The following is a 26,170-nucleotide window of genomic DNA, read 5'->3' on the forward strand; positions in this document are numbered from 1 at the left end:
GAGGGGGCGGGGCGGGGCTGGGAGGGGGCGGGGCAGGGCAGGAGGTGGGGCGGATTGAGCTCAAGGACCGCGGGAAGTGCCGGGGCGTTTGGAAGATCGGGGCTTGTCTGGAGGCGAGCGGCGGGACCTGCTGAGACGGGCTGGACCGGGACAGAACGGGAAGGGGCAGGAGGGAGGCCCGGCCTGGGATCAGAGGGTTCCCGGGCATGGAGGAGGGGCCGGAAGCCGGAGGCCTGGAGAGGCGGAGACCGAGGCCGAAGCCCTGGATCCTTGGGCGGGGCCTTGCGAGGAGGGAGGAGCCGGGGGCGGGGCAGGGTCGGCCGAGCGAAGCGATGCGAAAGGAGGTGCGTGCCTGAGGGCGGGGCGGTGACCAAGGACCGCTGTGGGGCGGGGCTAAGATAGTATCGAAGAGGGGATTGGAGAGAACTTGTCGGGGGCGGGGCCAATGTGGGAGGTACGCGCTAAGGGGGGCGGGGCGGAGATCAAGGACTTTCGCTAGCGCGTGCCCAAGAGGGCGGGACTTGGAGCAAAAGGAGGTGATTGGTGAGCAGGTCTGGGGGCGGGGCGCAAGCTAAGGACGGCATTGAGCGTAGGCCGGAGGAGGGGGGCAGGGCGAGGGAGCCTCGAGTCTAGGATTGGCGTGGTGAACAATGTGGTGGGGGGAGGATCCTGGGAAACCGTTGGGAGCCCGGGAAAGCCGAAGGGGAGTGGGCAAAGGAGGGCCGCTGGGGGAGGGGCCTGAAGGAAGGCGGGAATCGAAAGAATGAATGAAGGGAACATTTTTTTTTTAAACCCTTACCTTCCGTCTTGGAGTCAATACTGTGTATTGGCTCCAAGGCAGAAGAGTGGTAAGGGCTAGGCAACGGGGGTCAAGTGACTTGCTCAGGGTCACACATCTGGGAAGTGTCTGAGGCCAGATTTGAACTTAGGACGTCCCGTCTCTAGGGCTGGTTCTCAATCAAAGGGAACATTTTTTAAGCGCGTACTCCGTGCTCTTAGCTGGAAATACAAACCCCTCTGGGGCTCACAGCCTAATGGGGGAAATGACAATATGGGGGCTCCAGCTGTGAGCCAGATGAAAAGCTCCCCTGGCCCTTGGGAGGGGGGCGAGCAGATAGCATCTTCTTTAATGTCATTTTTACTGATAAAAAATCTTATCCGTTTCTGAAGTTACCATCTGACTTGAGGGTCAAAGACTGTGGGGATGACAACTTTCTTCTCGGGGGCTTTTCTAGCAATGGCTCCTGGAGAAAGGCTTAAGGAAGAGGAAAGGGGTGGGCTGGAGGTTCTTGTGGGGGAAAGGCAGCAGAGGGAAGCTGACTTGGTCTAAGACTGGATCCCCAGATAGGCAGGCTGGAGGAGAGAGCCTTTCTGAGTCTGTTGAGCAATTTATAAAAATTCACCTTGGCTCTTCGGGTATGTTAGCCCCCCATTGAAGGTGTGCCTCGAGAACCTTCACTGGAGGAGACTCTGGAGACTGGCTTTTGAGCTATTGGGTAGTAAGCAGCAAAGCTGATCTAAATCCCTTGAGGCCAAAACCATCACCTTCCACTGCTCCTTTTAGGAACAGGAATCTTGAGACCCAGAACTGTGTCTTTTCTTTGTATCCCAAATCCTAAGCACTGTAGCTGGCAGATAGTAGGTGCTTAATGAATGTTTATTACCAAAAAGTATCATGATATATTGGTCAGAATTCTAGATTTTGAATGGAGAATTTGGGGTGCCAGTCTTGCTTCCTCTACTTACAACCTAAGTGGCCTTAAGCAAATTGCTGTTTTTACAGTCCCTCATCTGCAAAACGGGAAGGGGTGGATTAGAAGGTCTCTGAAGTCCCTTTCAGTTTGAAACCTATAATTATTGTCATCTCTCCTGTTAATAATAGAGAGGCAATCAATCAAAAGCAAACTAGGTATGAATAAGCATTTAACCAATTTGAAAGGCTCATTGGGGCTTTGAATCATTGTCTAAAAGTGCATATAGCACTGCAAACCAGTTCAGAATTAAGATTCCAGTAGCCTGTCAATGGAAAAATAGATGAATCCAGTGGTCCAAGGACTGCTGGGAGGAAAAAATTGCCATGGGGCAGAGAGAATATGGAGTTCCTCCCCTTCCCCTGGCCTTTGACTACTTGATGTCTTTAAGAACCACAGAAGATCCGGGGTTCTCATAAAAGAGGATAGCAGTATATCCAGAGCAGTGATAGTAAATCTTTTAGAGACCAAGTGCCCAAATTGCACGGGGGAGGGGGAAGCAGCCCCACTCTGTATTCCTCTGGCTTTCTAGTAAGAACTCTGTTGAATTCTGTGTGGGGGTGATGGTGAGCATGCCCATAGAGAGGGCTCTGAGTGCCCCCCTGGCACGTAATCCACAGGTTCACCAACACTGACTAGAGCAACAGTGACCAAAGTCAGTAACAAGAGCTGAAAGATATACAGTTAGGACAAGCAAGACACACTGAGAGACGAAAGCCCTACAGAGAGCAGAGTTCCCAAACGGAGCTAGCTACATGAGGACACTACAAAGGGAGAGAAAGATTTCTGAGAGTTTTGGGCAGTTTGAACCCACCCTTCCCCCAGGATCTTGTATATGCAAAGGGAGAGTGAATTCCTAGTTGGGGGGAAAGTTTTATAACAATTGTTTTGCTATTCCTGCTTAGTAAATTATCCTATCTAAAATCTAAGTCTAGCTAATAACCAATGTGGAGTGAACTCATTCAGGCTCATGAACAACTAGCCCCTCCTGATTATCCCTGGAACATTGTAGAGAGTAATCAGCTGCCTTCTGGGGACCTGGCCTATCTCTGGGAGTTAAGAAATGGGGGACAGAGGGCAGCTGGGTAGCTCAGTGAATTGAGAGCCAGGCCTAGAGATGGGAGGTCCTAGGTTCAAATTTGGCCTCAAATACTTCCCAGCTGGGTGACTCTGGGCAAGCCACTTAACCCACAATGTCTAGCCCTTACCACTCTTCTGCCTTGGAACCAATCCACAGTATAGATTCCAAGAGGGAAGGTAAGGGAGGGAAAAAAGAAAGAAAAGAAAGAAAGAAAGAAAGAAAGAAAGAAAGAAAGAAAGAAAGAAAGAAAGAAAGAAAGAAAGAAAGAAAGAAAGAAAGAAAGAAAGAAAGAAAGAAAGAAAGAAAGAAAGAAAGAAAGAAAGAAAGAAAGAAAGAAAGAAAGAAAGAAAAAGAAAGAAAGAGAAAGGAAGGAGGGAGGGAGGGAGGAAGGAAGGAAGGAAGGAAGGAAGGAAGGAAGGAAGGAAGGAAGGAAGGAAGGAAGGAAGGAAGGAAGGAAGGAAGAAAGAAAGAGAAAGGAAGGAGGGAGGGAGGGAGGGAGGAAGGAAGGAAGGAAGGAAGGAAGGAAGGAAGGAAGGAAGGAAGGAAGGAAGGAAGGAAGGAAGGAAGGAAGGAAGGAAGGAAGGAAGGAAGGAAGGAAGGAAGGAAGGAAGGAAGGAAGAAATGACCAACCCTGAAAGACAAGCTATATTATGAGTCAGTCACAGCTAAGTTTAACTTCCAAATTCATGTAGTCACATAATGCCTCTCCAAAATTCTCAGAATTTTTGGTGGGTAAAAAAAGGGTTTGAGATGACAATAAATGAAAAATTAAAAAGCAGAGGGCAAGAGTGGAACCTTGGAGTCATCCTTGCCTTCATTTAATAATATCTATTCATTTATTTGATAAGTAGTAAATCCCTACTGTGCACAGAATAATGCAAAGGTCCGGTGAGATCATTCCTTCTCTAGAGGTTAGAGTGTAGCCAGGGTATAGGGCATAAACATAAGGAGCAATAGTATGCAACATTTCATAATGATTGCCTTTAGAGAGATCTTTTTCCTCCTCTCTCATTTCTCTCCTACCAGATTCAGGTCCTCAGCTCAGACCAGACTGATCGCAAGTCTCCTCACTGGTTTTCAGACTTGTAGTGTCTGCCTGTCCAAATCATCCTGGAACACTACAGCCAGATTAGATTTGCACACTTCAGCCCCTCTGGTTCAGAAGCTTTTTTTATGTCTCGTCATTGCCTTAGAATGCTATCTTTACCCTTTCGCCGTTCCAGGTCCTTGGCACAGTGTATTTTGTACAGTAGATGCTGTTTGCATTCATTATTTAAGTCAAAACGTTGGCCATCACCAGTCACTGAGGATGATGTAAAGATACTCCCAGCTATATCAAAACTTTATCCATCTAAGCTCGTGGAATTTTCTAGCACTGGCTATACCCCTTCCAGCAGCAGCCAGGTGGTGCTGTGGATAGAGTCCGGGGCCTGGAGTCAGAAAACTTGAGTTCAAATCCAGCTTTAGACCCTTCCTAGCTCTTCTACTCTGGACAAGTCACACAACCTCAGGTTCTTCGTTTTTAAAATGAGCTGGGAAAGAGAATGGCAAACCTTCTAATACCTTCGCCAAGAAAACCCTCCAAAGAGTTGGACAGGCCTGAAACAACAGAATAAAAGCATTGCCAGTGAGGTTAAACTGGCCTCCCTATCACCTGGACTTCCTTCTCAGTGGCCTCCCATCTCCAATCCGTTGCCAAGGCTTAATGATTTAGTATCTCTGGTATTTGGCCCCTTTTCTACACTCACACAACTACCCCCCTTCAGGCCCTTCTTGCCTCTTTTTTGGATTACTACAAAATCCTTCCCATCAGACTCCTTGCCTCAATTCCCTTCCTTCTCCATTGCATCCTCCACAAGGCTACCCAAAAGATTTCCCTAAAGTACAGGAATAACCAAGTTATTGCCCTGCTCAGGGAGCTCTAATATTGCCTCTAAATCAAATACAAGTTCCTCTGCTAAGAATTTTAAACCCTTTATAATCTGACTAGGACCTTCTTTTCCAGGTTCATTATTTATTACTTTTTTTTTAACCTTTACCTTCTGTCTTAGAACCAATACTGTGTATGGATTCCAAGGCAGAAGAGTGGTTAGGGCTAGGCAATGGGGGTCAAGTGACTTGCTCAGGGTCACACAGCTGGGAAGTGTCTGAGGCCAGATTTGAATCCAGGACCTCCCATCTCTGGGCCTGGGTGTAATCCATTGAGTCACCTACCTGTCCCATATTCATTACTTTCATGAACTCTATGGCCCAGCCAGATAATGGTCTATATGCTATGCCCTCCTTCCCACCCTCCACACACACAATATATTCACTCTCTGACCTTTGAATGGAGCCAAGCATCCTAAGAGGTGAAAGTGAAGATGGAGCTCATTCCATGCATGAGCACAGCCTGGGCAAAGGCACGGAGATGAGAAATGCAATATTGTGTTCATCTAAAGCATGGGCTGAGTGCTCTGTCACACTCTTGGATGAGCCTAAGCATTCGCCCTTCATGGGAGAGACGAATGGAAGTTCTGGTCCCAGGTTGAGCCAGGATGCCTGGCCCGCCTCTGTCCACTTACACACACTTCCATTTCCCATCCCCAAGCCTTTGTCCAGGCTGTGTCCCATGCCTGCAATGGGCTCCATCGTCGGTTTTACCCCTTGCATCCTACTTGCATTCAAAGTTCAGTCCAGAGGCCACCTCTGACCTGAGGCCTTTCAGGTTCCCTGCCCAGCTCCCCGAGCTCCCCCACCCCAGTTACCCTGAATGTATTGTTCTCTAGGACCAAATGTCATCTCCTTGGACCTGAGGACCCCTCACTTACATCCCCAGGAATGAGCACAGTCCCGACCATCCGTCATCAGAGCTGGTGTCTAAGCAATGCTTGAACACTTGCCAAGCGCAGACCGATCCCAGGAGCTACACACTATTAGTGTCCCCACTTTACAGAGGAGGAAACCGAAGCCGAGTGAGGTTAAAGTGACTCACCCACAGTCTCGTTGCTAGTGAGTGTCTGAGCCAGAATTTGAACTCAGGTTGGACTCTGGGTCCAGGATTCGCTCCACTTCCCCCCCGGACACTCTGTGCCTGACTGATGGTTTGGCACCTTGGGATCAACTAGTTCACCCTAAAACCATGGAGAGGGCATGAAGGAGAGTCCTGGGAAAGGAAGCTGGAAAGGCCGGGGCCAGAGCAGAGAGGGGCCCTTCATGTGGGCTTAAGGGTCTAGATTTTAACGCCTGCTGCCTTCCAGAGAAGACCACTGAAGATTTCTGATCCGAAAAGGGCCTCTGTGGGGTGCCGTGGAGAGAGTGCTGGGCCTGGAGTTCAGGAGAACCCGAATTCAAACCTGCCCTCAGACACTTCCTCGCAGGGGGACCCTGGCCAAGTCACTTCACCCTTAGTGTCTTCATCCGTCAAATGAGCTGGAAAAGGAAATGGCAAACCAGCCCAGTGACTTGGCCAAGAAAACCCCAAACAGGGGCACGAAGAATGGGACCCAACTGATCACCAAAAGAGATGTGAGTAGAGCCGTGTGAATAGGATTTGAAGAGGAGACCAGCTCCGGGGCTTTTACAAGAGTAATAAAGGTTTGAACCCAGGGACGGAAAGGAGGGGAAAGGTTCAAAGAACTGTGATTGGATTCTAACTCTAGAGCTAAACAAGACCTCAGAGGTCATTTAGCCCAACCCCCTCATTTATAGATGAGCAAAAAGAGGCCCCAAAAGGGTCACACAGGCATCTGAGGTGGAATTTGAACCCAGGTCCTCTGACTGCAGAGCCAACAAATACCCTGTCCTCTGCACCACATTGTCAGTAAAACAGGCCACATGTCTTTATTGTTTCACAGTTTCCAAAAAGAGCATTCTCTGCTCCATAACTCCCATTTCCCAGATAACAATAATAACAGTGATGAACAGTGACATAGGTTTGCAAATCACTGTAGCCAGGCTGTCTCCCTGGAGGGGAGCTGCCTGGCCAGGGTCACCTCCTTAGTGCTAGAGGGGTGGGATTCTAAGCCAGCTCCTCCTTCCTCCAAGTCCGGAGCACATTCCACGAGGCCCCTGATGCCTCTAAAATGAGTTCTCTCGATCAAGAAATGGAGAGAAATAATGAACAACTTCAGCAAAGTCCCTGGATACAAAATAAATCCACACAAATCATCCGCTTTTCTATTTACCACCAACAAAATCCAGGAGCAAGAGATAGAAAAAGAAATTCTATTCAAAATGACGCCAGACAATCTCAAATCCTTGCCAAAACAAACGCAGCAGCTATACGAACACAATTACAAAACACTCTTCACACAAATAAGGTCAGATGTAAACAAATGGAAAAACATTCGTGAAAATACCTGTTCAGGACCACATAACCAAAGCACCCAAAATGATTTCATAGGGTGAGAAAAAGTAACCGTAAGAACCAAAGGCCAAGAATATCAAGGGAATTGATGGAAAAACATGAAGGAAGCAGACCTGGCCGTCCCAGATCTCAGACTACACTCTCATGCAGTAATAACCAAAATGGCTAAGCAATAGAGCGGTGGATCAGTGGACTCCATTACATACATAATCAACACATGGCTGTTAATGGCCGTAGCAACTGAGTGTTTGATAAACCCCCAAATCTAGGTTTGGGGGGAAAGAACTCACTATTGGACAAAAACTGCTGGGAAAACTGGAAAGCAGTAAGGCGGAGGCTGGGCGTGGACCAGCATCTCATACCACACAGCAGGATAAAGTCGAAATGGCTACTTGGTCTAGAAAGAAAAGGGGGACATGGCAAAGAAATGAGGGGGACATGGAAAAGTTTACCTGTCACACGTATGGATAAGGGAAACATTAACGGCCAAACAAGACATAGAGAACATTATGAAAAATGAAATAGATACTGGCAATGCATTCGTGTCCTCATTTCGCTGCATCCCCTCCAGCATTTATTACGTTCCTTTGCTGCCATGTTGGCCAGTCCACTAGGTCTAAGGGGGTACCTTTGGCGACTCCTCTTTTAAAAATTCAGGACATTTTGCTTCAACAACAAAAAAGAATTCATTCTTTTTTCTTAGCAGGCCAGTGAGGGGCCCATTTGTTGTTAGCAAACATATACATCTGTTCACAAACAATATTATTCCTGGAAAAATAAAAATAAAATGGCGTTCTCCTTGGAAAGTTACCTATGGCCTTAGAACCCTCAATAACTCAGAGCACTAAGAGAGCGGAAAAATGGACTGGCCGAGCTATGACTGCTGCTAAGTGATGAGGACGGTGGTGGTGGTGACGATAATGATCTTCGGAAGTCTCTGGAGGAAAGAAGAGGTGCCGCAGGACTGGAGAAGGGCAAATGCCATCCTGATTTTCTAGAAAGGAAAGCGTGAGAGTCCACAAATGACAGACCAGCAAGCTTCCCATTTAATTCCAATCAACACTTGGATGGGCATTATTGAAGGGACGTCCTCAAGACCAGGCCACAGCGATTCGCCTTCTTTTCTTGGGCCAAGGTGGCCTGGCATCAGATCATAGAAATGCCATCCATTTCACCAAAGGAGCTGGCAGTGTCGTGCTGCAGAGATGGGCTAGACAAAGCTCGACTCGCTGGATATTAGTGAGTGCAGAGAGAGAGGGAGATGTTTAAGATGTGAGTATCTTAAAAAGGAAATGGCGGTTGCAAAGCCTGGCTTCATTAGTAACAAGGCATGCCCTATTAACCTCATTTTATTTCTGGACAGGGTTGATAAAGCCAAATTAATAACTATAGACACTTTAAAAACCCCATAAGAGAAGTTCACAGTTTTACATACAATCTTTTTTGTGCTTTAGATATTGAAATGCTAACTTCAAAAAGAATTTTTTTTTTTTACAAAATGACTGTTCAAAAAGGGCAATATAGCTATATTTACTTAGATTTTAACAAAGCAATTGGCAAAGGGTCTCATACTATTTTTGTAGAATAAGGGTTAGAACATTAAATAATGATAATAGCTGGCATTCATATAATAATTTAAAGTTAAACAATCATTTTACACACATTTTCTCACTTACCAACTCTTCCAGGTAGGTCCTCCTAGAACTATTATCCTTATTTATAGATAAAGAAACTGAGGTTCAGAGAGGTCAGTGTCTGAGGGCAAATTTGAACTCAAGTCTTTCAGAATCCAAACCCATTACCATCCTACCCCAAAGGCTTGATTAATCATTCCTGATAAAGATGAATCATTAATGGTGTCTGATAAAAATTAAAAAGAAGTCTGTGCCCCAAGGATCTACAGTTGGCTTTGTACTGGTTAATATATTTTACCAATGACTTGTACAGAATATTTACCAAATTAGCAGATGACATAAACCTAGGCAAAATTAACTAATTGGCTGACATAGCATCCAGATGGTTTGACAAACTGGAACTTTAAGTCTTTTTAAAAAATTTTTACTCTGGACTTATGATTTCATAAGGAACTCTCAGTGTGGGAATTTCCATCCTCCGTTGGAGACCAAACAAACCAACATTTGTTGAGTGACTGCTATATGCTTTATGTACTGAGGATTGTTGTTGCTGTTGTTGTTTTTAAACCCTTATCTTCTGTCTTAGGATCAATATTAAGTATCCCTTCCCAGACAGAAAAGCAGTAAGGGCTAGATATTGGGGGTTAAGTGACTTGCCCAGGGTCACACAGCTAGTAAGTGTCTGAAGCTGTAGTTGAACTCAGTCTTCCTGATTCTAGTCCTAGTGCTCCCTCCATCCATTATACAATGAAGCTGATTATAATCTTTAATCATTTCAAATGCCCTCTGATGACCCAGAACCTTGTTCTTTATCTATATCATGACTTCTATGTCTTCATAGCTAAGTTCTTTCTCAGGCTCACTTCCCTTCCTTGTCTTGAACCCTTGGTAAATCAATCCAACTTTCTACTCTCTTCTCTTTGGAATTCCTAGTCCCAGTGCCAATCACTCCTTCCCACACTTCATTTTTGGATTACTCCCACCATCTTTATCCCTTACTTCTGCACACAGGGTATTGAACAAACCTAGAGGAAGTCCCCGAACTGTTCTGACTGGGTCCAATGTGGCCTAATCTCAACTCACTGAAACAAGGCAATGATTCTCTTCCTCCCTAACATACAAACACACACACACACACACACACACACATACACACACACACACACACACAAAGACAGAAGGCAAGGGTTTAAAAAAAATATAGATAGATAGATAGATAGATAGATAGATAGATAGATAGATAGATAGATAGCCTTCTGTCTTAGCATCAATTATAAGACAGAAAGGCAAGGGCTAGACAAAAAATGACTTGCCTAGGGTCACCTAGCTGGAAAGTGAGGCCATATTTAAACCCCTGTCCTCCCAACTCCAGGTCTGGTGTTCTCTCTATTCACTGAACCACCTAGCTGCCCACCCCCCAACAGATTCCACATTTTCTCTTCTCACCTCCAACTTCCCATCACAACCTTTCCCATGGGCCTCTCAGCTAAGAACTTTATCTCATATGTCACCAAAAATATTGAGGCCATTTATTGAGAACCCCTTTTCCCCTTCTCCTCAGCTTCCATAATTGAGATACCTTTTCCTACTATCTCCTCCTTTGCTCCTATCTCACATGCAGAAGTGGCCCTTCTCCTTGCCAAAGCCTTTTTTTACCTGCACAAGTGACTTCATCTTTTCTAGCAGATTGCCCTCTTCCTCTCATCCCTATCTTCTCACTTCTCTCCAGTCTCTGCCAGTCCACTCTCTTCTTCTGGGCCTTCTTTTTCCCTCTTTCAGCTTCCTTTCACATCTTGTCTTCTCCTGTTGGAATATAGAATTAGAATCTTCCCCTTTGAATGTACAAGGTCACCTCTAAGCTTTGACATCTCCATCTTAGGACAGATACTCACTCTCTTGAGATTGTAAAGATCAAACATAATAGGAAAGGGAAGCCAGGGTCCCAGGGGCCAGTTTGCTTAGCCAAGACTACCATACTGGGATGGAGAAAGGCCAGTCCATCTGCTTAGCCTGCTCCACTGAAAGTTACATGATACTGCCCAGAGTATCAAAACAAGAGCATTGGCCTAGCTCTCTCTTCTGTTAGTACAGGGCAGAGACAAACCAAAGAAACACTCAGGGTTTCCCATGTCATTCATATAAAAATACATAGTCCAGTTTTTGTTGATTATGTACCTGCTATATGCCAAGTGCTGCTGTGCTAAATACTGGGGATACAATTGATAAGGATAGTCTGCCTTCAACAAACTTTCAATTTACAGGGAGAGACAACATAGAAAAAAGAGACAAGAAAGGGTGGGATGGAATATCAGGTGATCCCCAGTTCAATGTAGTTGAGTTCAATGGAGACTGGACAAATGCAAAAAAGGAGTAAGCTGAAGTCCAAAACCAGCCCTCCATAAAGGAAGGCATTGGGAGGAGCCCAGCCTGCCAATCATAGGGGAGAGGAGGTGAGGGAGGTAGTAGCAGCAAAGACTTTAGCAAAGAGTTAGCATCAAAGTTAGGCAGCTAGGTAGCTCAGTGGGATTGAGAGCCAGGTGTAGAGATGGGAGGTCCTCAGTTCAAATCTAGCCTCAGATACTTCTTAGCTGTGTGACCCTGGGCAAGTCACTTAACTCTCATTGCTTATCCCTAACTACTCTTCTGCCTTAGAACCAATACATAGCATTGGTTCTAAGGTGGAAGGTAAAGATTAAAAAGAAATAGAGTTAGCAGGAAAATGGTGAGTTTAGAAGTGGTGAGCTTATCCTGGGAAAAGCATTTTGTTCTGTGGCAGTCAGGATAGCAAATGCAAAGTGGAGTGACTTGGGGAAAAGCAGACTGCTAAACTCTCCTACAGTTGTATGGAACCAGAATGTTCAATTCTGTGAATCCTCCATGGGATGGATGTGTAAAGGTACTGAATGAGAGGAAAGAAAGGAGATTACTCTTCTGATGTCTTCCTGAACTGATGAGCTCATGCTGAAAGGGGAGGCAGATCTAAGAGTGGGCCCATCACATACAATAGCTAGCCCAATTCATATGAAAGGCACTCCCCTTTCCTTCTTCATCATGTGCAGCTCACAACATCTTTAGCCTAGAGGGTGATGGTTTGGTTTACATTGGAAAGCTCTCTCTGCCATGTCTCTTTCCTCTCATCCTGACCTAGCTGAGGAATATCATCACAGGCTAACCACAGGCTAGTGATTTCCCAGGGGGGAACAAATGATTACTTTGCTGTGTCACTAAAGGGCTATATATGTCTTCCACTTCTATTTAGACTGTCTGTTGTTGTTGTTGCTGTTGATTTCTGAAGTGTAAATCCTCACACTGAAAATTTAAGAGTTGTTATATGAACAGGCTTTAATTAAATACACAGCACAATAATATTAGTAATTTTTAAATAGTAATTAGAGAAAGAAGAGAGGGGGAAGGGAGCAGTTGGGGTATATTCACAGTCTATAGGCTTCTCTAAACTCTTTCTCAGGGAGAGAAATTGAGGCAATTGCTTCCAACTCCAACTTGGAATTAGAGGAGAAGGGATATTGACTTTCCAAGAGAGCTAGGCCATTCATCTGATTTTTTCTTGTTCAGCCATTGTTCAGTTGTATCTGGCTCTTTATGACTTCATTTGGGATTTTCTTGGCAAAGAGAAAGTGATTTTCCATTTCCTTCTTCAGCTCATTTTATAGATGAGGAAACTGAAGGGAACAGAATTAAGTAACTTTCCTACAGTCACACAACTAGTGTCTGGAGCTAGATTTGAACTCAAGATAAGTCTTCCTGACTCCAGCTTTGGTGCCCTATCCATTGCACCACTTAGCTCAACTAGTACAATCAGCTCATCAAACACATTCATAACTTCAGCCACAATAATAGCACTTGGATATAATGGTTTTAGTCTCTTTCTTTGGGTTGGACATTGGTGAGTAGAATGTCCTGGCCACATAGTCCCATGAAGAGGGAGCAAGTTAAATGATCATCCTCCATTCTACTTCTTCTCTTCTGGCCTCTTTTCCCCTGAATTCTTCATATAAACTCTCTCATTATTCCCCAGTATTAGTGCTCATGAATTCTGGAGAATCTGCCTCCATCTCTATGGTGGCTGTAATGTAGAATTACATCTATAACTTAGAGTCAAACTAAATCAAAAATATTGATTAAACAAGCACCTTTGAGGCCATATACAAAAGGCTGCTCTCAAGGAGCTCAAAGTCTAATAGAGATGCAGGCAAATAATTGTCTATAAACAAAGATAAACTGGGAGAAATCTCAGAGGGAAGGAGAACTGGGATAAGCATCTTATAAAAGGTGGGAGACTTTAGCTGAGACTAGGAGGAAGCCAGGAAGCAATGATAAAGAAATGGCTGAAGCCAAGAGATTACGTAAGTTGTTTCTGGATCACCCAGGAGGCCAGTGGCACTGAATCTCAGAGTATGTGGAGGAGAGTAAGGCTGAAAGAAGACTAAAAGGGTAGGAGGGGCATAGGGGATGAAGGGCTTTGAAGACCAAATAGAGGATTTTATATTTGATCCTGGAGGTGATAGGTAGCCTTTGGAATTTATTGAATAGAAGAAGGTGATATAGTTAGACCTGAACTTCAGGAAGATCACTCTGACAAATGAGTGACAGATGACCTGGTGTGGCAGAAAGACTCAAGGCAGGCAAACACCCCCACCCCCACCCTCCATAGCTTACTGCAATAGTCCAGGCATGAGACAATGAGGAACTGCATCAGGATCTGGGCAGTGTCAGAAGAGAGAAGAGAGCATCTTGAAGGGATGCAGTCAAGGTGAAATCAACAGATCTTGCCAATAGCTTGGATATGAGGGGGAAAGGTGAAAGACCACGTGAGGAATCCAAGATGACTCCTGAGGAATGGAGAGGAAGGCATTGCCTCTGTAGAAAAGTTTGAAAGGGGGAGATTTGGGGGGAAGGGACATAATGAGCTCAGTTTTAGACATATTGAGTTGAAGATGTCTACTAGAATTCAGTTTGAGATGTCTGAAAGATATTTGGAAATGGGAGACTGGAGGTCAGCAGAGAACCTCAGAAATGATAGGTAGATATGAGAATCATTAGCAAAAAGATGATAATTAAATCCATGGGAGCTGATAAGATCCCTAAGCAAAGTAATATAAAGGGAGAATAGAAGAAGTCCTAGGTCAGAACCCTGAGGGACACATAGTAAAAAGGTGTGATCTAGAGGAGGATCTACTAAAGGAGGCCAAGAAGGAGCAGTCAGAGAAATAGGGGGAAAACCAGGAAATGGGGGTTGAGTGGGATGTTGTGTCCTGAAAATCTAAAGAGAAGAAAGTATCAAGGAGGAGAGAATGATTAACAATATCAAAGACTGCAGAGAAGTCAAGGAGAATGAGGACTGAGAAAAGGCCTAGCAACCAAGAGATCACTGATAATTGCAGAGGGCCACTAAAGTGGAATGATAAGGTCAGAAGCCAGAATTTAGGGGGTTAAGAAGAGTGGAGCAGAAAAAAAAACAAAGGCCCCTGGTATAGAGTTTAGTTGCAAAGGGCAGAGGAGTCATAAGAGGAGAACAAGGATGGGAGATCAAGGATGGATTTTTTGAGGATGGGGGAAGCATGGACATGTTAGTAAGCAGGAGGAAGGGAGCTAACAAAAAGGAAGAGACTGATGATAAGTTTAGAGAGTGGGGATGACAGGATCAGGATGTGAGGGTGTATATCTATGTGTAGATACATAGGGAATTTGTTGGAGATGACAAGATGGAGTGGGCTCACTTGTGTAAGTTGAGGCGTTAGCCTTGGAAAGGAGTATGGCCACCTCTTTCTTTGAGCCCAGAGGGAAGGAGAAGAGAGTGGCAGAAGTCATCAGGGTGATGGGAGATGAAGAAGATGGGAGGAGTAGGAGCTCATGTCAATTGGCCTCAATTTTTTCCATAAAAGATGAGGAAAAATATGAAGTTCTCAGCTGGGAGAGTAGGAAACAACTTATTCCATCTCAGCTGTAAAGTTTTGGAAGAGCTGCTGGGGAGAGAGAGAGAGTGAGTTGACAAAAGAGGTAACATAGGATTGCTGAGCAGTAAAGAGGGCCCATTTGAGGAGGCACAGCAGTTGATAGATCATGCTGGACCTGGTGCCAGGAAGATTAATTTTCCTGAGTTCTAATCTGGCCTCAGATACTTACCAGCTGTGCGACCCTGGAAAAGTCATTTAACCCTATTTTCCTCAGTTTCTCAACTGCAAAATGAACTAAAGAAGGAAATCGCAAACCACACCAGTATCTTTGCCAAGAAAAACACTAAAGAGGTCACAAAGACTTGGCCACAATTGAAACAATTCAATAATAACTACAATAACATAAATTTGTAGCAGAACAGCCAGAACAGTCTATGATTTTTTCCATTAACCAATGTTAGAACAGAAAGAGACCTTAGGAAAGAAAGTGAGTACTGGATAATAATGAGACAACATATCAAAACTTTTGGGATGCAGCCAAAGCAGGAATCAGAGGAAAATGTGTATCTCTAAATGCTTAACATCAATAAAATAGAGAAAGAGCAGATCAATTAATTGGGCATACAAGAAACTAGAAAAAGAACAAATCAGAAGTTCCCATTTAAGCACCAAATTGGATATACTGAAAATAAATTAATAAAGTTGAAACGTAAGAAACTCATTGAATTAATAAGTAAAACAGGAAATTGGTTTTATGACAAATTCAATAAAATAGATAAACCTTTGTTTAAAGTGATTTTTTAAAAAAGAAACTAAACCACTAGTATCAAAACTGAAAAGGTTTAATACATCACTAATGAAGATGAAATTAAAGTGATTATTAGGAGTTATTTTGCCCAATTTTATGCCAATAATTTAACAATCTAAGTGAAAAGGAAAAATATTCACAAAAATATAAACTGCCCAGATTAACAGAAGAAATAGAATATCTAAATAAACCTGTTTAGAAAAATAAATTGAATAGGCCATAACTGAATTTTGTAAGAAAAAAAGCATCAGAACTGTATGGATTTACAAATGAATTATATCAAATATTTAAAGATCAACTAATTCTAATATTTAAAAAATTATTTGTATTAATTGGCAAAGAACTCCTACCAAACTCCTTTTATTGAATAAATATAGTACTGATACCTTAACCAGGAAGAGCAAAAATGGAGAGAAAATTATAGACCAATTTCATTAATGAATATTTATGTAAAAATATTAAATTAAATATTAGCTCAGAAACCATGACAATATATCACAAATATCATATATTGTGATCAAATAGGATTTTTACCAGGAGTGTAGGGCTGCTTCATTATTAGGAAAACTTTTTAAATTATTGATTATATCAATAACAAAAATATTATATCAGACCAAAACATCACCATATCAATTGTATCATATCAACAATTATATCAATACATTCAGAAAAAAAACTTTTGACAAAATATATACTCATTTGTATTTAAAAAATACCATAAAGGCATGGAACAAATGGATTTTTCCTTAAAATGATAAAAAGCATCTACCTGAAACTATCAGCAAGCACTATCTTTAATGGGGGAAAATTTGAAACCTTTCCCAAAAGATCACGAATGAAACAAGGGTGCCTATTATCACCAATATTACTAATATTGTATTAAAAATGCTAGCAATAGAAATAAGTGAAGAAAAAGAAATCAAAGGAATCAGAATGGACAATATGGTAATAAAACTTTCTGCAAAAAATATGATAATATACTTGGAAAAGTTAGAGATTCAACTAAAAAGTTAATTGAAACAATAATTTTAGCAAAGTAGCAGGATATAAAATAAACTCATATAAATCATCACCATTTCTATGTATTGTCAACAAAGCTCTGCAAGAAGAAATAGTAAGAGATAGTTCATTTAAAATAACTACAAATAATATAAAATACTTGGGAGCATCTTTGCTAAAACAAACCCAGGAACTATAGGAATATAATTATATATAGTAGTAGTAGTAGTAGTAGTAGTAGTAATAGTAGTAGTAGTAGTAGTAGTAGTAGTCTCTCGGTAACCGAGGATGACGATTGTCTTTGTGCGTTTTCATCTGTGATGTAGATGAGTGTGCACAAAAACACTTGTGTGTGAAGGAGATTTAAGTGCACAGAGACAGTCCCACTCTCTCGGCGTTGGAAGCCTGGGTCCATTAGCACAAAAAATCGTTACACCTGGAGACTTCCTCAGCTGCATTGGATGGCCGTGTTGTCTTTTGTGCTCCAACACGCCCATAGCACTCCACAGTGCTTTGCTGCGTTGCCCTCTCAGCTGTTGAACCTTCTTATTGGTTTAATAAAATACTTTTTATATAAATTAAGTTAGATTTCAATAATTGGAGAAATATTTATTTTTATGGACAGGGCAGACAATATAATAAAAATTACAATTCTACCTAAATTAATCTACTTATTCAGTATCATCCCAATTAAATTACCAAAAAAATTATATTGAGCTAGAAAAATAATAACAAAATTCATTTGGATGAGTAAAAGATCAAGAGTATCAAAGGAAGGAAAGCAGGAGAAATGTAACAGAAAGGAGTATAGCAGTGCCAGATCTTAAATTGTTGATAATTAATAAAAAAAGATTGATAAATAAGGTGATAATTATCAAAAATATCTGGTACTGGTTAAGAAATACAATGCATGTAAGTGATTATAGTAAATTTGTGTTTGATAAAATAAAGATTTAAACTTTTAGGATAAGAATTCAGTGTTTGATAAAAATTATTGAGAAAACTGGAATGTAGTCTGGCAGAAACTAGGTATAAACCAATATTTTACACCATTTAGCAAGATAATATAAAAATGAATGCATGACCTAGACATAAAGGAAAACATAATAAGCAATTTAGAACACAGAGCATATTACCAATCAGATTTATGGGTAGAACAATGTGAACTTTAGATTACTCTACCCTACTTAGTCTAACAAAATCAGGAATGTCTACATCCATACTTAAGGATTAAGTATCTATGAGGATGGCCTATGATAGCTATGTGCTAGCAAATGACAAATCAGAAACAGCTGACAGACCCCTGGGCTGTCCTAAGTCAAGCTTAAGCTACCATTGGTACAAGTGAGAAGCAGGAAAGTGATGTAAAACCGTCTATATATTTCGCATTACTTCCTCTCTCCAGCCTCTTTTGCCGTAGAGAGGTGGCTGGTGGCAGCATGCTGAGCCTTGGTGTCTTGGCATGGCGGCAGCTATTGGCTGGTTTAGCAGTTTAGCAGTTTTCCTTGATACCATATTGGAGGAAGCCTAGAACCTAGTTCAGGTGAGGCATCTTCTCTGAGCTCTCTTGGAGTTTAGGCTGATTTGTCCTCCATTACCTTCCAAACACTATCCACTTAGATGCCTCTAATCTTCTTCAGAAATCTTGTGGTGGAGGACTTTGAATTCTCCCTGGCACAGGCCTGGTGGGAGAAATCCTATACCCTTTCCCTCCCTCTTCTCCTTGATTTCTCCCCTCTATATTGATTAAACCACCATAGATTTCCAAACTGACTTGAGTATTTTATTTGGGATATCCCCTGGTGACCAAAAATTAAATACAGACTAGATCACTACCCTAAAATTATCCTTACAACAACCTGTGAATAAACAAGAGATAGGAGAATATTGTGAGATGTAAAATGGATAATTTTGACTATATAAAATTAATAAGTTTTTGTACAACAAAACAAATGTGGCCAAGTTTACAAGGAAAGCAGAAAATTGGGGCATGTGTGTATAATTTTGATGGCAGCTTCTCAAAGGCTTCATGTCTCAAATACATAGAGAACCATGTCAATTTTATTAGAATATGAGTCATTTTCCAATTGATAAATGCTGAAAGGATAAGAGCAGGCAGTTTTTGGAAGAAGAAATCAAAGCTATATAAGCCATATGAAAAATTCTCTAAATTATTGATTAGAGAAATGACAATTAAAACAACTTGAAGAAATCATCTCCCACCCAGGCTGTTCCAATATATTTATAGCATCTCTTTTTGTGGTGGCAAAGAGCTTGAAATTTAAGAGACGGTTATCAACTGGGGAATGGCTTAATACATTGTGATATATGATTGTGATTGAATACTACTATGCTGTGAGAAATGATGAGCAGGTGGATTTTAGAAAAAACATGGAAAGATTTGCATGAAATAATGCAGAGTAAATGAGCAGAATCAAGAGAACTGTGTATACAGGAAACAGCAATATTGTTTGAAGAGTAACTGAACGTCTAAACTAATCTGAATTGTATAAATATTCAGATTAACCACAAAGGACCTAGAAAGGAAGGTGCTATCTACCTCCAGAGAAAGATCTGTTACGTGGAAGTATGTATTGTATGGTTTCACATATAGATCTGTGTCAAAGTTGACCTCTAATACGGATTTGGGAGGCAGGGAAAGAAACAGCTTGGAAGAAAGAAAAAAAAAAAAACCAGGGCAGGATGGACAGGACCTGCTAATAGCTCCGAATATGACCTTGGCCTAGTGCCTTCCCTTCCCTGGGGCTTTGCTTTTCTCAACTGTGAAGTGAGATAGATGGTGTTCAATGACTTCTGAGTCCCCGCCCAGGGCCACTGTATGATGCTATGTTCTCAGAAGAAAGGATGCTAAAACTAAAGGATTTTATGTCACGGCGCCTTAAAGCAGAGAGGAGCCTGAGAACAAGGAATGTCAGAGCGGGGGAGGCCCTTAGAACAGGGAGTGTCCGGGCAGCGAGGGAGCCGAAAACTGATCTGTCCGAGCTGGTTGGGCGGAGCCTTACACTCAGAACAGACTGGCCCAATCCGTGCTCAGTTCCAGTCCAGGCCGGAGAGGGAACGCTGGTGCGAAGGGCTACAGACCCGGGCGGAGGCCTTTCACTGAGACTCCAGCCTCAACTCCCATTTCAAAGAAGGCTCCTTCCTCCCGGCGCTTCCGGTTTGTTCTGACGTCTTCTGGCTCGTTGGGTACCGCCCCCTGCCCCGGGCCCCAAAGCTCTGGCACCGCCCTCAGTTACTAGGAGACGCGTCACCACCCTCCCTTTCCCACTGGCTTCTCTTCGGAGCCTTCTCCGGTTACCCAGCCTCCCTCTCGCACCTCCCGCCCTCCTCACTTTGGCACCACTCAGGGGCCTAGCTTTGGCACCGCCCAGCAGCCTCGCTCTGGCACCGCCCCCTGGTTGCCAAGCAACTGCTTCCCTCCCCTGTCGCTTGGCCTCCTTACTCTGGCGTCGCCCCCTGGTTGTAAAGCGACTGCTCCCCAGCCAGGGGCTTCACTCTGGCCCCTCCATGCGCGTGGTTGATCTCTCCCTGTCCTCCGAGGGCACTGAGGTCATTTTGGCCACATCCAGCGATGAGAAGTATCCTCCCGAGAACATTATCGATGGGTGAGCCCGGGGAGGGGGCGGGAGAGCTGGCCGCGGCCTGGGCGGAAAAGGAGACCAGGCCCCAGCGATGGACACGCGGGGAATGTGAGGTCGGGCCAGGGAGGGTCCACGGTGAGGCAGAGCTTGAACCCAGAGCCCGCTGGCCTCGGTGCTTCTCGTCCTGGCCGCCTGGGCCCCTTCCAGCGCTCACATCCCCTTCCCTGGTCCCCTAAGGAGGACAGAGCATCCTGCAATGGATGAGCCAAGCGGGCCTATAAGGGAGGATGAAGCCTGGCTTTTGCCTGACAGCATCCTTGCCCAGGAGAAGGCATTCGAGGCCCTTCTCCAGCCCTGTGGCCTCTTGCCTGCTCTCCTCACTTCCAAGATCACTCATCCCAGCTCAGCTTCACACCCACAAACTCTTCTTTCACTGGATTCGGCTTTAGGTCTGGCAGATTGAACTCATCGAGGGCAAAGAAAACAAGAAATGCGCCCATGAACCATAATAAGTAGACACGCAGGGCAGCATAAAGGGTCATTGTAGCTCGTGGTTCATTGGGCCTTGTATGTTTGTAATTTGCCATTGATTTAATTAAAAAGAGGAAGAAGGTACAAAACAGCTTGTGCAGAGGCAGCCTGGAGTGGAAAGTAAGGCCTGGGTTCACACCCCATCTCCGAGGCTTCTTAGCTGTCAATCCTGGGCAAGTACCGTAACCTCTCGGGCCTTCAGTCTCTTTGCCCTTCCCAGGAGGCTTTTGGACTTGGCCTCTGAGCTCCCTTTCAGCTACAGACCTATGTCCTTTGGGCCTAAAAAAAGACCCAATTATTTAGAGTGAGTGTCTGTGTTTCAGCAATGCCAACTTAATCTGAATTTAGTGCTATACCAGCTTCCTTACTCAAAAGATGCTGTATAGAAGGAACAAGATAACACAAAATTGATCTGCAAGAAATTTTAATTGAAAAGATAGGAAGGATGTCAGATATGGGATTTCAAACTTTATTCCAAAGCAATAATGATTAAAAACCATCTGCGACGAGATTTAAAAAACAAAAATAGCTCAGTGGAATTAACTAGATAAACTTAGCCCAGGGCCTGGCACATAGCTGAGGCTTCACCAGAGTTTATACCTTGAAGCCCTGCTTTGTAGCTCATAAAAGGAGTCTAAATGAAGTGAGCTGACATGAGAGAGAGGAAAAAGAACCCTGGGCTTAGTGACCAGTGGGAGAGCCGTGTCTAGGCCAGTCTTAGGACCGCCTGTCATCCTCAGTCTCCTCCTCTGTGAAATAGGGACAGTAATATTTGCAAACTTCCCCTGAGGAGTCCTTGAGATGGTGCTGTGTAATGGTAGAGAGCTAGGCTCTCTCAGGCTCCCTCTGTGGGCCAGGCAGTGCTCAAATTCTAAGTGGAAGAGGTGGAAAGCATTTCCTCCCTGGGGATTCCCTAGACCAAGAAGCCCCGGTATGCTCAGGCCACACACTGTATGTGAGAGTCCTTTGTCCAGTCTCGCCTCTCTCAGTTATAAGAACCATTACTTTGTGGAATTGCATTATAGGCCTTGCCCAGCCTCTTCAAAAAGCCCCCCTCTTTGTACCCCCAGGAATGCTGCCACATTCTGGACCACCACGGGGATGTTCCCCCAGGAGTTCATCATCTGTTTTCACAAACACGTGAAGATCGAAAGGCTCTCCCTCCACTGCTATTTTGGTAAGGGTGGCCAAAGACGAGCCTTTCTGAAGAGCTCCGCGGAGGCATTTTTACTGCGCATTCACTTGGCATCAGGGCCCAATTCCTGTTTAAAGCCGAGAACCCGTCTGGGGCCCCAGAAACGTGCCTAGCCAGAAGGGAACGCAGCAACAAGGATGCCCGTGGGAGTGGGTAGAATTCCTTGGGGTGTTTGGGTTTAGGTTCTGGGAAGACCCCAATTCTGGATCATCCCTGGATCTAGCTGTTTTGGTCACACCCCCTAGTCTCCTTCTGGGGGTGGACAGAAAGATCCTCTCTGCCAAACCACAGCCCAGAGATGACCCCAGGCGTGGGAGGCTGAGTGGACGGATGGTGGCCCAGAGAGAAGTAGTGAGCTCAGAGGCCTGGGTTTGGGAGAAAGATAAGAAGTTCAGTTTGGAGCCTGCGAGCCGGCTTCCAGGGACAGATCCTCTAGGCCAGCAGAAGGAGTGGAGCTCAGAAGGCATGCGCCTTGGAGAGCGCTCCTCAGAAGGGGTCATTGACATGTGGAGCGGGTGAGAGGACCCCGGAACGGGAGGTGAGGACCGAGGGAAGGACTTCGACCAGGAGCCTCTTCACCTCCCACCCTGTCCTCCCTTATTTGTTGGCTCCCCGAGGCTGTTGGGAGTCCAGCCTCCCACGCGTCCTCCTCAGCACTACGCTGGGCCCTGCTGAGCCATCGCCTGCTTCCTTTGCCTTGGCTTCCTCCAAAGTCAAGTTGGGGCTTTTCAAGCAAAGCTATCCTGGGGGCCGCTGGATGGCTCAGTAGAGGGCGAACTCGCCCTGGAGATAGGGCAGCATGGGGGGGGGGTCCTGGGTTCAATTCTGGTCTCCGTTACTTCCTAGCTATGGGCCCCTGGGCACGTCTCTTAACCTAAGACTGCAAGGTGAGGTCCTGCTGGTGATCTGCATCCGTACATCTGATCTAAGGGAGTTGTTGGGGGCAGGCCTTGGTCCGCTGCCTAGTCGACTTCCCATCAGGAAGAGGGGAGGCTGGCTCCTTGGGATTCCCAGGCACAGAAGGAAGGACAGACCCTCCATTCCCAAATGCACCGGCTGGCTTTGCCATGGGCCACCAAAAACCACGCGGGGCCCTACTGGGCAAGACGGACCTCCCCCAAAGGGAGGCTTGCCGGGGCCAGAGCCCGAGAGGGGGCGGCGTGTCACAGGGGAGAACCTGACAGCCGGTGAGCGGGGGCGGCCCAGCCCCCTGACACCGTGCTTGTTTCTGTCCTTCCCTCGGCAGTGCGCAGCTTGCGGATTGAGAAAAGCAACGCCAAAGAGCCGGTTGACTTTGAGCGGTGGGTAGAAAGAGGTAAGTGTGGAGAAGGGAGGCCCCTGGGGAAGGGTGAGGGTTTGCGCCTTCCCACCCCTCTGCACGAGGGCGCTTCCTCCGTGCAGTGGAGGGAGTCCTGGTCCCGTCCCCTGAGAATGAGGGAGTCGGCCACGGCCCTTCAGCCGGGACTGGCTCCAGGGGCACCCTCTGTCCCAGGGGCCTTCCGGTTCTGAGCTCCCTCTCGGCGCTGGCTCTGGCTCAGCCCGGCTTCTAAGGCCCCCCTAACCCGGATGCAGGCTGAGGCCCTTGGAATGACTGCTTTTCTGTAGGAACCCACTTCATGGACATGTTGAGTAACCCAGTGGGAGGAACTTCTCAAATTGCCCAGGCGGGGTTTAACAGCCCCCGATCCGGCTTGCCTGAAGACCCCCCCGTGCCCCAGAGCCGCCGGGCTGGCCGTTAGGCCCTCACCCCGAGCCTCCCTTTTCATCGAGGTCATCTTGGACTTGTTGAAAGTCCCATTTGGCTAAAGCAAAGGCAAGACCCTTGGCAGGCCTGGGCCTGCAGAGCCAGGCTTCGGAACGCAGGAAGCAGGGAGGCAGAGGAGAAGGGGTCTGGGCTGGGGGGCTCGAGGGCTGCCCATGACCGGGATGGCCGTCTTCGTAACGCTCTGCCTTTGGATGACTCTTGCAGACCTGGTGCACACAGAGGGGCAGCTTCAGATTGAAGAATTCATGGTAAGCTCACGCTCGGGCCCGGCTGGTTCAACGGGCACGCACGTGTCCCAGCCCTGCAAACCAGCGGAGGCTCCTGCAGGCCCTTCACGAGGCCAAGCCCACAATCCGCGTCCGGGGCAGCGCAGCTCCCAGGCCTTTGGGGCGCCTCTTTCTTGGGGCCCTGCAGAGCTCCCTGTGTCGCCCCAGGACTAGATCACGGCACCGGGCCTGAAGCGTTACGTTAAGGGCCGCCACACTAGGCCTGACTTTGGCCAGAGGGCCTTGCTCCTAGAATGCCACAAAATATAACATTATATAATTTCGTTGTAGGGGGGAGTGTGAGGGAGAGAACATATTTTTGTTCATTGAAAAAAATTGATCTAAAGAAAAAACTCAAAATTAAAGAAATCTAACAGGGAGGCGAGCTTCCGTCAGACCCAGAGCATGACAAAAAATTGGCCAGAAAGTCACAGAATCCTTTTCAGATGCTCAGTCGGCTCTGGAGATGGGACCCCAGAGGCTTTTTGGAATGGGGGGAAGGTGGGGTGCTGGGTACATTCCTACATTCGATTTGGGTTTGGAGGCCCTGGGCCGGAGGTGCAGCTCTGCTTGTGTGCTCTGGGTGGCCTTGGACAAGTCACTTCTCTTGTGTGTGCCTTAGCCTCCTTACCTGCAAGGTGCGAAGGACACGGACTCGGTGGTTTCTAGGGTTGATCTCCTTCAGCCCTGCCTCCCGTGATCCCGCAAAGGGAGGAGAGTTTGACTGACATAATCATAAGCGGTTGGGGAAGTGAAAGGTCCAGAGATTCTGGGCCGGCCGAGCTCAAGGGAAGGCCCACAGAGCAGGAGCAGGACTGCCTGGTACCTGCCAGTGGGCTGGCGGGTCAGAGAATCGGGACCTGTGGTGGGAGATCCTGCTCTCCGTTTTGCTTAGGCCCAGCACCAATGCCAGCCTCATTCCTTCTTGGCCAAGTGGGCTTCGGGTTAAAAGTCCCCCTAAATTCCGTATTTCACCCTCTGCCAAGTCCGACCAGCGGTTCTGGAGGGACTTTTGGAGAGGTCAGCGTAGGCTTCTGAGGCCCAGCTATGGGCCGTTTGTGGGGGCAAACAGAGGAGTAGAAGAAGCCCTTTGACGTCTATCCTCCTTTCCGAACAGGCTCCCTGTTCCCACCCACATCCCCTTGGTCACAAACAGTTCTGAAGCACCCACTATGTGCAGGACCTTGGGATGGGGCTGGGGGTGGGGGGGCACCTGGGCGCTGCCCTCCAGCAGACTAGAATCAAAGAGGTCAAGTGAGCCGTGAAATCTGAGAAAGGAAAGCTGATTTCTCCTGGAAGGATTAGGGAAAGAGACAGAGAGCTGCCCCGGCAGCCAGAAGACCGTGACTCGAACCCAGGCCCTACCTCTTGATGACTAGGACCCTGGTCAGTTACTTCGATGCTCATCCCCAGTTTCTTCATCTGTGAAATGGGATTAGAGATGCGCATGCTGAGCAGAAGAGATGCTGGTGTATGTCAGTTGTGTTCATAGGGCTGTCCTCCCCCGTCCCTGTAAGGCAGGCCCGGAGAATTGGGACAACTGGCCTAGGGTCCGCCGGACCTCTCTCCCCTGTCACCTCGCATTGGCTAGGCCTCCTGCCGTGTGTGTGCTGGCACGACCCCGGGCCCTTCCCCCCACCCTCAGGGCGGCACCTGTGCTCCAGCCCCTGGCCTGAGGGCTCACCCTGGCAGGGCCATCTTGGAAGGGGCTGGAAGTCCAGGGAGCCTGGCGGGCTCGGGCTGGCAGGTGGGCTGCCAGCGTGGCTGTTGCCAGTGCTGCTCGCTGCTTTCTCTCCCACAGTTCCGGGACGGCTACGCCACCCACTTGCGGTTCATCATCAAATCGGCCTACGACCACTTCGTGTCTGTGCACAGAGTCTCCATAGAAGGGATGAGCGTTTCGGCCATCACCTAGGCGTGCCGGAAGCCCGCTGCCCGTCTGCCTGTACTGTTTGTATAAATAAAGCGAGCCTCCTAGCCATGCCGGTACGTTCTGTAGTCGTTCTTAGAGCCACGAGAGGAGTGTGGGGTCAGCTGGGCTCTGCGGTCATCGGCCAGAGTCCGCTCTACCCACCGCTAGCCTGTGTCCCTCTGGGTGGGGGGAGGCTGGCAGGAAGGGCCTCGTGGCCCCTCCCTGGCCTGGCCGGGCCGCCTTTCTCTGAGGTGCCCTTCAGGAGGGGAGGACTAGCCGCTCGGGTCTGCCCCGGCCCAGGGAACCCTCCTAGGCCGAAGGGGCCCGCCTGCGGGCAAGGAGGAGGCTTCTCCCAGAGCTGAC

At 46.3% G+C, this 26,170-nt stretch overlaps 1 protein-coding gene across 5 annotated transcripts; it reads left to right on the top strand.

The window, feature by feature from the left end:
• The first annotated feature begins 25 nt into the window (after nucleotides 1–25).
• Nucleotides 26–25,884, top strand: IFT25 (intraflagellar transport 25). 5 transcript variants are annotated; one of them, XM_056815101.1, is made up of 5 exons: nucleotides 26–344; nucleotides 21,740–21,846; nucleotides 23,111–23,179; nucleotides 23,834–23,877; nucleotides 25,697–25,884. In XM_056815101.1, the coding sequence occupies exons 2-5, from the start codon at nucleotides 21,771–21,773 to the stop codon at nucleotides 25,808–25,810; spliced, it is 303 nt and encodes a 100-aa protein (XP_056671079.1). In that variant the 5' UTR covers nucleotides 26–344; nucleotides 21,740–21,770; the 3' UTR covers nucleotides 25,811–25,884. The 5 variants fall into 5 exon arrangements, with proteins under 5 accessions (XP_056671079.1, XP_056671078.1, XP_056671076.1 ...); XM_056815100.1 differs by lacking the exon at nucleotides 26–344 and adding an exon at nucleotides 19,615–19,714 and having other exon boundaries at nucleotides 25,697–25,876; XM_001364190.4 differs by lacking the exon at nucleotides 26–344 and adding an exon at nucleotides 19,905–20,162.
• The last annotated feature ends 286 nt before the right edge of the window (nucleotides 25,885–26,170 follow it).

The sequence above is a fragment of the Monodelphis domestica genome, chromosome 2, assembly GCF_027887165.1.
Source record: "Monodelphis domestica isolate mMonDom1 chromosome 2, mMonDom1.pri, whole genome shotgun sequence".
NCBI lineage: Eukaryota > Metazoa > Chordata > Mammalia > Didelphimorphia > Didelphidae > Monodelphis > Monodelphis domestica.